Genomic DNA, 12354 nt, shown 5'->3' on the forward strand with positions numbered 1-12354 from the left:
GGGCAGTCTCTGATGCATCCTAGGGCTTTACCTTAACAAAGATGAGAGGAAAATCTTCATTTCATGATCTGACTGCTGTAAAAAACAGTGGGGGGCAGGGAAAGGCGACACAAATACTAACCTAGTGTGCATGATTTGGTACTTTGGTACCAAGAGAATGTGAGATGCTGGAAAGAAGGTACTGCAGCTCTCACAAGAGGTTAACAAGCTGATGTAGAGGTCTCTGCAGGGCCAAGTTCAACTTTCAACTGAAGAACTCCTCAAACCTTTCCCTGTGGTCTGACCAGCAGACTGGCACGCCTCGCTGTTCATGCGGCTGCACAGTTGTGTGTGCGCCCAGAGGCAGGTGTTTTGGAGACATGGGTCTGATGGAGCTGATACTGCTTCAGAGTTACTGCCCAGTCTTGGTATTCTTGTCCAGTGGGGTGGGAGTGAGACGGGCCTCGCAGCCCGTCCTGTTGACATGTCTTGGAATAGCAGGGAATGGCGCTAGTCAGAGTAAATGCCTGGTGGGTGGGTTTGTGGAGGTTGTAGTGGAAAAACAGAAGAGAAGGAGGAATAGGAGGGTGGGTAACAAGGTGCCTTGGTGGAGTTGCGAAATTAAACAATCTTTACTACTTGTGTTACAACTGCTTTAACACATAACTGGTACTTCTGTCACCAGTTTCTCCGTGGAGTCTCTTCTGCCTGAAATACTTTAGAACCAGCCTTGATGGGTTTTGCTGTCTAGGCTGTGATGGGTAAGAAGAGCAATGGGACTTTGTTGTTTCAAAACCGCAAATCTCTGATGAGAACACTTCTGAGGAGAATATATGATCTTGGTCTCGAGGTCTGAGGGTTTGCAGCATAAGACTAACACTTCCAGGAAAAATCAACATGAAGAATGAAGAGACCATGGGGAGGCAGCTTGTGACTCCTTGTGCTGTGTGGCCAGGTACTTCACAGCTCTGATCCTGACTTGCCAAGCTGATACTGCCTGTGGCTTTGGAGAAGTCACTCAATGGGTAAATTGAGGCTGGAGGGTTGATAAAATTCAAACTGAATTGAAAGGCTGACTCAGCACCTGGAATGTGAAGTGTTTTGAAAATGTAAGTGCTGTCCCTGACTGACTCCACGCTTTCCCATCTGATTTCCAGTTGCCGCTGTTTTGTTGTATTTACTTTGGTTTTTGCTTATGGACAGTTGCAAACCTCCGCAGTTGTCTCTGAGTGCTAGTTTTGCTAACAACTTAGGTGACGACAAGGTCATAGCAAGATAAGGTTGGAGGCGGCTTGTGCTCTTTAAAACCTTGAAACGCCGCTTGTAACTTTGCGGAGTTCCAGAGCTGCTCTTTGCGTAAGGCATTGCCGGGCAGCGCTGCCTCTGCGCCTTCGCTCTGATCGCGGCGCTGCCCGGGCTGCGCCAGCTGCGGACCCGTACCCCGGCTGTCTTGGTGACTGTGATGCGAAGGCAGGAACCTGCGCTTGCTTAGCTGAGTTTGAAGTAATGCAGAGCGACTCTGAGTATGAAGGACACTTGCTTGGCTTGAAAGGTCACCCGGAACGGAAACAATTTTGTTACTCTGATCGGTAGCACCAAGGGGTTTTGTAACCTTTCTTGATAACGCGCATCAGGCAAATTGCAGAAGCTGTGCGTGCATGTTGTCGCGTAGCACATAGGCAGGTCCAACCTATGTTCACTCAGACGTGGTACTTGTGAGTGTTTTTTTTTTTTTTTTTTAAGATGCTGCATCTTTAACAAGCCCTTGATAGATGAGAATTTGATGCTTGCAGTGACAAACAGTCTCTTCCTTCCTGCCCATATGCAACATCATGCTTTCAGTTTCCCCAGCATTATTATGGGAGGTTATTGATTTTAAATCTGTTCGGGGATGCTGTAATTGTATATTAGATATTTTGTGTTGGTTTGTAGGGCTCCACTAATGCAAAAGGCTTGAGCGTTTCCGTACAATTTAGAGAGGGAAGATTGCTAAGGACCTAGAGGTTTTCAAGAGGAGAGAGGGAGGGAGGGAGGAAAAAAAAAGAGAGAGAGAGAGAGTGTGTGTGTGTGTGTGGTAGGAAGATTCAGAGATCTGTGTTGTGCTTTTTGTGTGTGTGTGTATGTGTTGTTTTTTTCCTCCCTTTTCTCTCCCCTAGTTGCTTTGCATCAGGGCATGAAAGGAGTGGAAACACCAGGGGGACAAAAGGCAATAGAACAAATGATGAAACTCAGTAAGGAAATCAACTGGATTCGGAATTTATAGCTTTAAAACATTGCATTGATCAGTGTGTGAATAGTCATTATGTGCCTTTGGACTGCATGATTAGGAAAACAGATCAAGGCTCTCAAGATGATTTTTCTTATTTTGATATTTTTTCCTCTGCCTGTAGAGCGTGTGTGTGTGAGTGAGAGAAGCAAAATACCTAAGTCTCTCTGGTTGATTATGCAAAGAGGAAAGTACAGGCTTATCTGATACTCAGGTTTCTCGTCTCTCTTCTAGATGAAATTTTAGGCAAGAGAAGAGTATGTTCTCCCAACAGCAGCAGTGAGTGTCCTTTAGAAAGCAAGAAAGCCCGAAGCGAGTCCCCGAAGGGTAAGTGCTGCTTCTCCCTCCCCCATCCCCTTCCCCTTTTCCTCTTTTCTTAAGAGTGGAACTTAATTGAAATTGGGGGGGGGGGGGGGTGAAGGGAGGGTTGCAAGAGGCGGTGGTGCAGCGGGAGCTGTGAGTATCCAGCTCTGAGGATGCATGAGGAAGGCTACCAGTGCACTGTGCTCCCTAATCGGAGAGTCAGCAGGGGAATTGCCTCTTAATTAGAATAATTATATTATGATTTAAAAAGCAAGCTGCAGCTTTTGAGGTAGATCTTAGGGGTGTTTCTACTCTTCATGCAGAATATCTTGACTAGATGTTTATTATTGAAAATGTACCCGGGTTTATGGCATCTGTTCCTTTAAAAGGAAAAGGGGAAGCTTAGCAGGGAGGATAGGGCTGCCTGGTTGTTCTGTATGCATTTATGGTACTGTTCCTATAGAGATGGAATCTGCAGAAGGTTTCTTTTTTTAGAGATTATTTAAATATTCTTTTTTGTTTTATGGCTACTTCCTGTAAACATAATTTTAAAACTTTCTTTGTAACTGGTGGAGTGGGTAATGGAGCCTGCAGTTAATGAGTTTGTCTCGGAGGTTGTGCAAATGAGGTTTTGCAGGCCGTTCACTTAGAGGCTTTGTTGTTAAAGTTCAAGCTAATTAGCTGTCAGTAGTGCCCACCTCAATCACTGTTGCCCAACTTGCACTCTTTTGCCCCTTAAAAAAAAAAATAAATAAAAAGAAAGGCTGGCTGCCTGGAACTCGATCCTGTTTCTTGGGTTTGGAGCCCAGCAGCCGAGACTCTTCAAGGTGTGCGCTCTATTAAGCAATACAGGGAATCCCAAAGGGCGGGTGTATGCAGCAGTTGGTCCTGAAGTTTTCTTAAAATAAGTACCTCTATCATGATGTGTAGGATTTATTGCAGGGTCTTGTATTACATCTTAACTTTATGTTATGTTACTTTATATAGTTGATTCCTGACTCCTTGCCCCCAAATCACGATCTGAAAGGCAACATGCTCTGAAAGGATCTTGAATACTAGTGTCACTTTCTATAATGTTGTTAACACTGCCTAAGAACATCCTAAATCTTTTCTTTCATGTAATTCTCTCGTGCCTGTTAACTAATTATTCCAGATATTTTTTTACTTGGCTTTTCTGAAAGATGTGAAGAGATACCCTATATACTACTACTCTTCACCTGTTTTCCCTGAATTATTCATCTGCCCTTTTCTTGTTACTGTCAAAACTTCTAGCAGATGTACAGGTATGTTCCAGCGGGATGCTTCTCTGGATGCTGAAATGCATTTGTCATATAGCATAAGACTTGTGTAACACAATCCTTGCACTTGCTGTTTGCTTTCCTATTTCTGCTGGTCTGGTTATTCCAAGACAATGAATACAGAACGGTTGGGGTTGGAAGGGACCTTTAATGATCATCTGGTCCGTAAAAGTACGTACTTCGGTTGCTGTTACTTGGATTTGTTTTCTCTCTGGCTTGGCTGATAATAGGTGAAACTTTAATCAAGGTGTCTGAAACCAAACTATAGTTTTCGGATTCACCCTAGTAAAGGGCCCAAACTTGCACAAATCAATGTTTTTGCCATTGGAGCAGCAGGGTCAAGTGATCCCATTCTGCTCTTTCCCTTGTCCTTCCCCCCATTTTTGTTTACTTGAGTGGGTTGAGGGCAGCGTGAGGCAGATAAGAAACAACCCTTGGCTTTGCTCAGTGCATTCGGTTTAAATTCTGCTCTTTAACTCTGGGTGACTCAGTCAGGGATTCCCTTGACTCATTTAGAGAGGTGCTTCCAGGAAGCCCTGAATAAAAGCAAACTTTCATTTTCCACTCCCACTTTTTTATTCTCAGAAAGCCTTCCCTACCCTTTAAAGCAGTGTAAGGTGGCATGGAATTTCTGTATTTATTTATTTATATATTTATACACACACATATACATGTGTATATATATGCATTCATAAATGAAATACATACACATGTATTTCATATATTTTATGGCAATATGTGTGTATTTACACATATATAAATATATATGCATTTATAAAATATATACATATAAAATTATAGATACATATATATTACATTATATCAGGGCTGGTCTTTCCAACGCCGTGCATGTGTTTGAAGATGGGGTTTTGCTGGTGCCAGCACATCATCACAGGAGGGAGGGGGAGTAGGGGCACTTATCTACCCAGTCGCTGCCATGAGAATGGGGAAGAGGGCAGGGCTGAAGCTGGTGTTCCTGTGTCTTAAGCCCCGAACAGCTGAGAGCTCCTGGGAGGCTTCCCATCCTGCTGGCAACTAGGTAGCGTTACGGTGGCACCGGTTCTGTGGAGGGACGGAGGAAGTGTTCCCAGCTCTGCGCTGCAAGGTGGTGGTCAGAAGCAGAAGGATCTCTGCTGCTTGGCCGTCCCAGGGACCCTGGTGACTAGCTGCCTGGAATTGGGGAACCACTGCTGCGGAGCAGTGCTGTAAACGCATGAAGCTGGGCGGGAGCCGCGAGCTTGGCTGGGACCCAGTTGCTGTAAGTGCCGCTTGGGATCTCGAAGCGGAGAGGGGAGAGAGGACTGGCCGGAGTTCGTGGCCTGGCAGCCCCACGCCGTGCTCTGGTAGGAGGCGGGTCGTGGTGCGCTGCTCCTCTTCCCCCGCCCGTGCGCTGCGCCTCTTGGTGCCGCCGCTCCGCTCCGCGGGCCGCTCTGCGGGGCGTGCAGCCCGGGGCTGGGAGTCCCCCGCCCCGGCGCGGCTCTTGCTCGGGGCCCAGCTGCACCCTCTCCAAACAGCCTTTTGAAGAGGAGAAGTGACCCCGCGCCCGCGGCGCATCTCGCTCTGCCGCGGCTGCGCCTGACAAGGCGAGGAGAACAGAGGCAGCCGAGTAAATCACTCCCGCTCTGACTGAGTGAAAAAACACCTGTAGGGCTGGAAGCCCTTCCAGCGGGGGCGCAGAAGCCGTCCCTCCCCCCTCCACAGTGCTTGCAGCGTGCACACCGGAGATCAAAGGAGAGCCCTATCTCGGTGGAAGCAGGGCCGCGCCGGCGCTGCTGTCAAACGGAGCAGAACGTTCTCGCGTCTAATATGGAAATGCAAGCGTATCAGAGGCTCCGAGCGAGGGCTGTGCTGGCAGGTCACGGAGGAAGCTTTCTCCCTGGGAGACAATTCCCCGAGTAAAAACCCTCGCTCCCGTGGCAACAGCATGTCTGGAGATCTGTTTCTCCAATACTTTGAGACGTGGAATAAAACTGAAGCTTGCAAAAAGAGAAAATCAGTAAGAATATTTTTGTTCCTATTGGAACCGCTGAAAAATCTGGTATAAGCTTCATCACTTGGCAAGATTTAAAACTAGGCTGGACTAAGTGCTGGAAAATCCACGGTAGGGAACAATGTTGCACTGGCCCCCTGGGGTGGGCTGATGACCTCATTCGCTGCTCTTTCTACTATTCTTTTTTTCTTTGCTATTGTAGATCATTTTAAACAAAACAAAATCTTACTGCATCTTTGGTTAATAAGTAGACCAGAACTGGAGCTGGACTGCAGCTGAGCAATTCAAATCCAGCCTCCGTCAGTTTTTGTTGGGAGCAGGGGGCTGTCTGGATCCACATCTTGTTCGGTTGCCAAATCAAACAATTGAAGGGCTATTTGGTCCCGTTCTTGCTAAAATTGAAGTTGGCAGTAACCTCACTGCCCCCAAGCCCACGCTGGTGAGTATGGTGGGAGCAGGCACAGGAGATAGCAGCTCAGGCAGCGAAGACCCTGGAGGTGCTGACCGAGACCTGCCGTGGCACCTGGGGCGAGGTGGTTTGCAGCAGCGTGCCGACCCTTTTGCAAGGGTCGGATGGCCTTTGCAGTCCCGCGCGGCAGCTCCGTACCGGGAGCACTGGTCTATCGCAGGCCTGGGGCAACGGAGGGGAGACAGCCTGGGGGCTCCTGCGCCCACAGGCTCCTCCGAAGCCGGCTCCTGAGCTGGCCGGGGGAGGCAGAGCCTTGGAAAGGCTTGGCGAGAGGCCGCGCAGCAGCGCCGCGTGGCTCGGGTCGAGCGGGCAGCCCGCCTGCTCCGAGAGCCCCGGCCCGCCGCGGTGCCGGAGAGCCGTGCCCCGCGAGCCGCCCTGCCCGAGGCCGTGCCGCACCTGGTGGCTCGGAGAGATTTGACGAGATCAGTCTCCCGCATTACCCCGGTAATGACAAAAGCAGACAGAAAAGCTTCAGCAGAGCTGGAATTATCGCTGGCTGAGTCATGTGGAATCTTCAAGTTTTAAGCGTGGAAATCCAGCCTTTCTCCGCAGACTCCTCCTTCCTCTCAGCCTGCCCTTGCCACCCCCAGCCTCCCCCTTCTTTGGACTGAAATCTGCTCTGAGGCTGATCGGATAGAGTTTATGGTAATTTGGTGTTATTAACCCCCCTCCCCCGTTTTTTTTTCTCTCTAATGACACAGCTGTGAAGGGGGGGAGAAACGACCCTCATTGATTTTCCGAAGTCGGGACTGTGGCATACGGCTTTGTTTCTTAGACCTTTGGTTGAGATCATCAGGAGAGAGCTGAAGCGTTGGCGCAGGCCTGGGTGTCGGGGGGGGGGGGACAGACACAGTGTTGCGCAGCCTTGGTCGGGTTGGTAAGTGATGCGCGGAGCCCAGGGCAGGGGCCCAGCTCCTGGTGCCTCCCGGCTCGAAGCAGGCTGTGAGCCTGCGAGCTGCACAGGCAGTCTGGGCACCCTAACACACACACACACACACAGGTCACTGGGGCGGGGATCTGCGATTGCAGATATAGCCGTGAAATGCTATGGTGAGTGAGAGTCCTTGCTGAGCCCTGCTGCTGGCCCGAGTTGGAGGGACCAGTCGTTTCCTTCTTGCGGAGGAAGAGTGCCTTGTGAGCTGCTGATGCAACGATGCTTTTTTTTTCTTGCAGCTTTGCACAGGTCCAGTTGATTTTTGGCCCTTCCTATGTCCTGCGGAGGAGATGATTTCTTTGTTGCATGGGAGAACAGCATCCCCAAGTTTTGAGCCACTGCATGCGTGGTTTTGTCATGAGTCTGGTGGCAGACAGCACTTACCACTGATGACCTCTTGCACTGAACAGCTGAGGCAAAAGTGGAACAGCCTCTAAGCTACTGTGGCAGAGCCACATCTGTGGGTGCTGTTTCTTGGACAGCACTTGTTTTTGCAGCAGACTGTCTCGTAGCCCCTTTCTCACCCGAGATACATCCAAAGCTCTTTTCCCGGCAAGGTGCCCAGCACCTGCGTGTTCGTTACAGTGCTAACAGGGGTGTAAAATAAGTGGCCTGTGCTGAGAGCTGCTGCCTTGACTTTGGAGCCATCCTGGCATCACAGCCAGCTGTCATGGGGCCTGAAGCACTCTGACTGAGAAACGAGGTGGACTGGGGAGCAAGAATCTGGGGTGCGTGCCATAAGGTGGTCTTGCGGCTGTAGCGTAGTGTGAGCCCTCCCTGCTGCCTCTCTCCCCTTCTGCCTGTTTAAATAGTTATTGGGAGTTCCTCTGCAAGTAATGAAAAGGTTTTGCCTGTGGGGAAGATCCACAATAAAATAGTGTTAAAGCTGCAGCTGCCAGGGCAGAGAAACGGTAATTACTCTTGGGTTCTGCTTACAGTAAACACAAAGCTGCTGTGGTTTCATCTCCCTGGCTGTTAGATCGGGATCCTGCTGCCCAGGGAGCAGGCAGGGCCTTCCTTCCTCAGGGAGCCTCAGTCCTGCGCTGTGCAGTCACGCCAGGAGGATGGAAAGGAAGGGATGCTCGGTGTAACTGCAATGGCCACGGGGTGCTTAGCCACATAGACGGGTCTGAAACAGCCTGCTTCTGCGACTTCCCCCCAAGAGGTGGACCATCGGGTGGACTGTCATCACTCTTGTGCAGTTCTCGGCATCACCTAAAGTAGGTGCTTGAACGTGTCTCTAGTGACAGGTCACGCTATTGTGTCTCTAGCTCTGAGCCGTGTTTGGGAACACGGACGGGAGAGGTGTTTGTCTGCTTAGGTATTACTTGAGAAAAGAACTTGGATCCCCTAAGGTGAAAGGGTGAGAACGCAGTTAAGTCTTTCATCCTGCCTGTCCTCTTTTCCCCCTTTGGAGCAATGAGCTTGCTTGCAATTTTGTTTGATCATAATGCAGTGCTTTTGGCTTTAAAAAATTTCGTGAGTTCTTGGTTTATCGTTTAGGCTAAAGTGTATACGTCTGTGCTAGAGGCAAGGAAAACCTTGTATGTATGCGTGCGCACTGGTGTGCTGTGGCAATTGAAGCTGTGCACTTTTCTGTACATAAATGGTTTGCGTGTTTGGAGGATTAGTGAGTGGCGGGTGGGTATTTGCTCCATGTAGTGGTACCTTTCAGACCATGAAGATAGCTGGGTTTGGCAGCTTGGTACGTCAAGTTCAGCGTGTATGAGATGGTTGTGGGAGATGGTGCTAACTCCCCGTTGCCCCCCTTTTCTGATTCTTTTGCCCTGTGCATGTGCCTCTGATTGTCTGTGGTATTCTTTTGTGGAAAACGACTCCAAATCTTTCTGCTCTTCAGAGAACTCCCATACGCCTCTGCTCGAGGACTCGGTGACTCAGATGACCCCAGAGGAGCACTACAGACGCATGATGTCGGCACTGAACGAACACAGCACGTTTGAAGAGCAGCAGCAGCAGCGTCTCTACCAGCTGGCCAACAGCATGGCAGTGCCCAGCCATGGAGGTACAGGCTCTGAGGGTGGGAAGACGAGGGGCTGGGTATGCCGCTGAGTGTAGGTCTCGTAGGACTCTGCTGAATCCCGCGCGTGTGCGTGCATGTGGAGGACGTACGGGCTGCGGTATCACGTCTCTCGCGCAGTGAATGCAGGTGGTGCTCCGGGGGGCCTGCAGACCCTCTGCCCTGCCGCGGCTGTGGGTGCATCTGTTCTCGGTTGTCTGCAAATGGCAATGCCTTCTGCAGTCACCTGTGGGGGCTCAGCGCCCCGTTACCGCAGAGAACTGGCTGCAGCCTTGTTGCTGGCTGTTTTGCAGTGTGTGGGGGGTCTTTTTCTTCCTTGGTTTCAGGAGTTAATGTCAGTCTAAATGCTCAGAAACCACAGAAGTCTCGTTTGGATCACAGTGTGGAGCGAGGGGAGTGAGCGTTGGTGTAATGCAGGGGAGTTTTGCGATGTAGGCCATTTGCTGACGAGATCTGAGGCAGCAGGATGATGATGCAGGATTTGTTTGAGCGTTGATTATTTTAGGTTTGGAAAGTTTGTGCAGAAATTGCTACAGGCAGACATGACGTGAGCTGATGTTAATGACCTTTCACCTTTGTGAGGATTAAGTGCCCTGTGTTTTTAGGGACTACTGAAATATGCAGGTGAAGCAAAGGTGCTGTAAAGACAGCTCAGCAGGCTGATGCTGAAATCAGTGGGACAGATTCATCCATGATATCAGATACCATCTGCTGAAAGCAACTGTATTTACATCATCAAGGATTAATCTGGTCCTTCACTAGTTGAAACCAGATCTGCTATGGAAAAGTGAGGGAGGACTTGCTGAAAGGGAGAGAACCTCTTCTACATACAGTATATGCTCAGGTGATGAGGGCTTCCTCGGAGCATCGCCGTGAGGACCTGTGGGTAGCAGCTTCAAGCAGTAACAAACTGTCCGCAGACCTCTTCAGGGTGGTGCAGTTCTCTGGTGCCGAGCTGTGCGCTATGGATAGCTGCGGGAGTCCCTGCTCCTTCTTTAGTTGGGGCCTGTTGCGTACGATGCGTGTTGTGCTTTTATAGCTCCGTGATACCTGCCTGTCTGCTGTTTCTAGGCTTCAGTATTTCTGCAGGATAATACAGGAGAAATTCTGCACTGACATCTGTGCTCAGGAAAACACATCCTCAAGGTTTCAAGGTTTTAAAGGGTCTGGCGTTTGTACAGTTGCATGAATGCAGTGAGGGCAGAATCCAAAACCTGGTCCTGAAGCAGCCTCCACCTTAGCAGGTGCGTTTGTCCCGTGCTGCTGCCCTCTCCTGAGGGGAGAGGAGAAAGGCGCTGCGGTACCAGGATCTGCTGGTTCCTGCATGAACTGGGGCGCTGCTGAGAGGTTTTACCCTCGATGGTGGAGGAAGCATGGCTAAATCCTGCTCGGGTGCGGGATCCCGCGCCGTGCCTAAAGGGGGCACCAGGCAGTCGCGGGAGCCACCTCGGGAAGGGCTCTGCGGAGCGCCGGAGCCGCCCGCGTTGCTGCACGTGCTCCGCGGTCCAGCCTGCCTGGACGCCCTGCCTCGCCTCGGGCGAGCGAAGCGTGCCGGCGCGGGCGCTGTGCCTGAGCCCTCTGGTGCTGGAGAAGCTACAGAGGGGCTGGCTGAGTGACTGAGGCTGAGCAGGGCCAAGGAAGAGCTGACGCTGTTCCGGTCTTGGAAGCAGGGGGTTGAAGCACCACTGGAAACCAGTTTGGTGCGAGACTGTGTGCCCCTGTGCCGCTTCCTGCCCGAGGCCCTGGAGGGCTGGCTCCGGAGAAGGAGCACCAGCAGCACCAGCAAAGCCTCCAGCAGGAGCTGGGGGAGAATTTCCAGTCTGCAGTGTAAATCCCAGGGCTGCTGCTTAGGCTGATGGAGAGGCTGCTGATGAGGGGCCCTTCCCCCGGCTTCTCTGGGCGCAGGAAGGCGATCCCTTTTGCTGTAGGGTGAGGATTCACTCATCAGCAGAGGCACGGCGAGCGTGGCACGTACCTCTGTGCAAGTACAGCACGTAGGTACGGAGCAAGGTGCGCTGCAGGGCTGGAGTGTCCACACGTGTGCTGTGCGCACAGGTCCAGTGTACAAAGGACGGTCTGTAACAAGCATCGTGTGCGAAAGGCTGAGGTATCCCACGGGCTGATGCTGAATATCCATGGATGCTGGTCTGCGTAGACCACATTGAATACACCGGAGCACGTACTCTGCACAAAATGTGCTATACGTATCTGTGTAGTAATACACAGTCATAGTGTAGCGCTTAACCCGGGCGCCGGAGGGTGTGGACATGCAGAGCATGTACATCCAGGCAGCGTGTGTGCTGCATAACAGCTGGTGTCACCCCCTCCTCCCCCCGTGTAATGAGTAAAGTAGCTCATTGCATTAAAAGCCTGACGTATTTTTTATGATTATGATTAATTTGTCTCTTCAGCAGTTGCTGGGGGAGGGGTCACAGTGAGGTTTTGGGGTGGGCAGAGGGAGAAAAGGAGTCTGCACAGACAGACTGTCTTGTGCAACATTGACAAGGCAAAACTTGGTGTGTTTTGGGTTGTCTCCCCACCACAGGGCTCTGGTTGTGCTATAAATTATTAGTGCCAGTACAAAGCGCAGTTTATCTGCGGGCTCACATGGAGGCACCAATAACATTAATAATTTAAAAAATGTTAATAATTTAAAAATCTTTTTTAAAATTGCTTTTGCCCCCCCTTCCCCGTCCCCGTTCTCCCAGCAGCATTCATCCCGCGTTCTGAATTCAGTCTGTCTGCGTGCCTGGAACCTCCATCCGCCAGCGTCCCCCTGTCAATCAAGCTGATTTCCCAACTGTCAGAGTGCAGGATTGTAAATAAGGGATCCTCGGGGAGGGCAGGAGGGCTGTGCTGGGAGGCAGGGGCACAGGGAAGGGGAGGGGGGAGAGAGGAGAGGCGAGCGTGTGCGTGTGGGGGGTTGTTGCGGTCATTCAGGATCAATGCAGCTTCTGGAACTGGCTGCACGCCAGACTTCTAAATTACAGGCACTGTGGCAATAAGGAGTGACCTGGGTTTTTCAGATAATTAATTTATAAACATCGAAGGTGCATGGTCTCTGGCTTGGAGATTTC

The 12354-nt window shown here is 50.7% G+C and overlaps 1 protein-coding gene across 4 annotated transcripts in view; it reads left to right on the forward strand.

Annotated features, from left to right (window-relative positions):
* SAMD11 (sterile alpha motif domain containing 11) overlaps window positions 1–12354 on the forward strand; it is a 133198-nt gene that overhangs the window by 91378 nt on the left and 29466 nt on the right. For all 4 annotated transcript variants that reach the window (XM_062593748.1, XM_062593750.1, XM_062593749.1 and 1 more), the window contains 2 exons: window positions 2480–2572; window positions 9098–9262. In XM_062593748.1, the coding sequence (XP_062449732.1) occupies window positions 2480–2572; window positions 9098–9262 (258 nt within the window). The remainder of the gene's footprint in view (window positions 1–2479; window positions 2573–9097; window positions 9263–12354) is intronic.

This window comes from Rhea pennata, chromosome 22, assembly GCF_028389875.1.
Source record: "Rhea pennata isolate bPtePen1 chromosome 22, bPtePen1.pri, whole genome shotgun sequence".
Taxonomy (NCBI): Eukaryota; Metazoa; Chordata; class Aves; order Rheiformes; family Rheidae; genus Rhea; species Rhea pennata.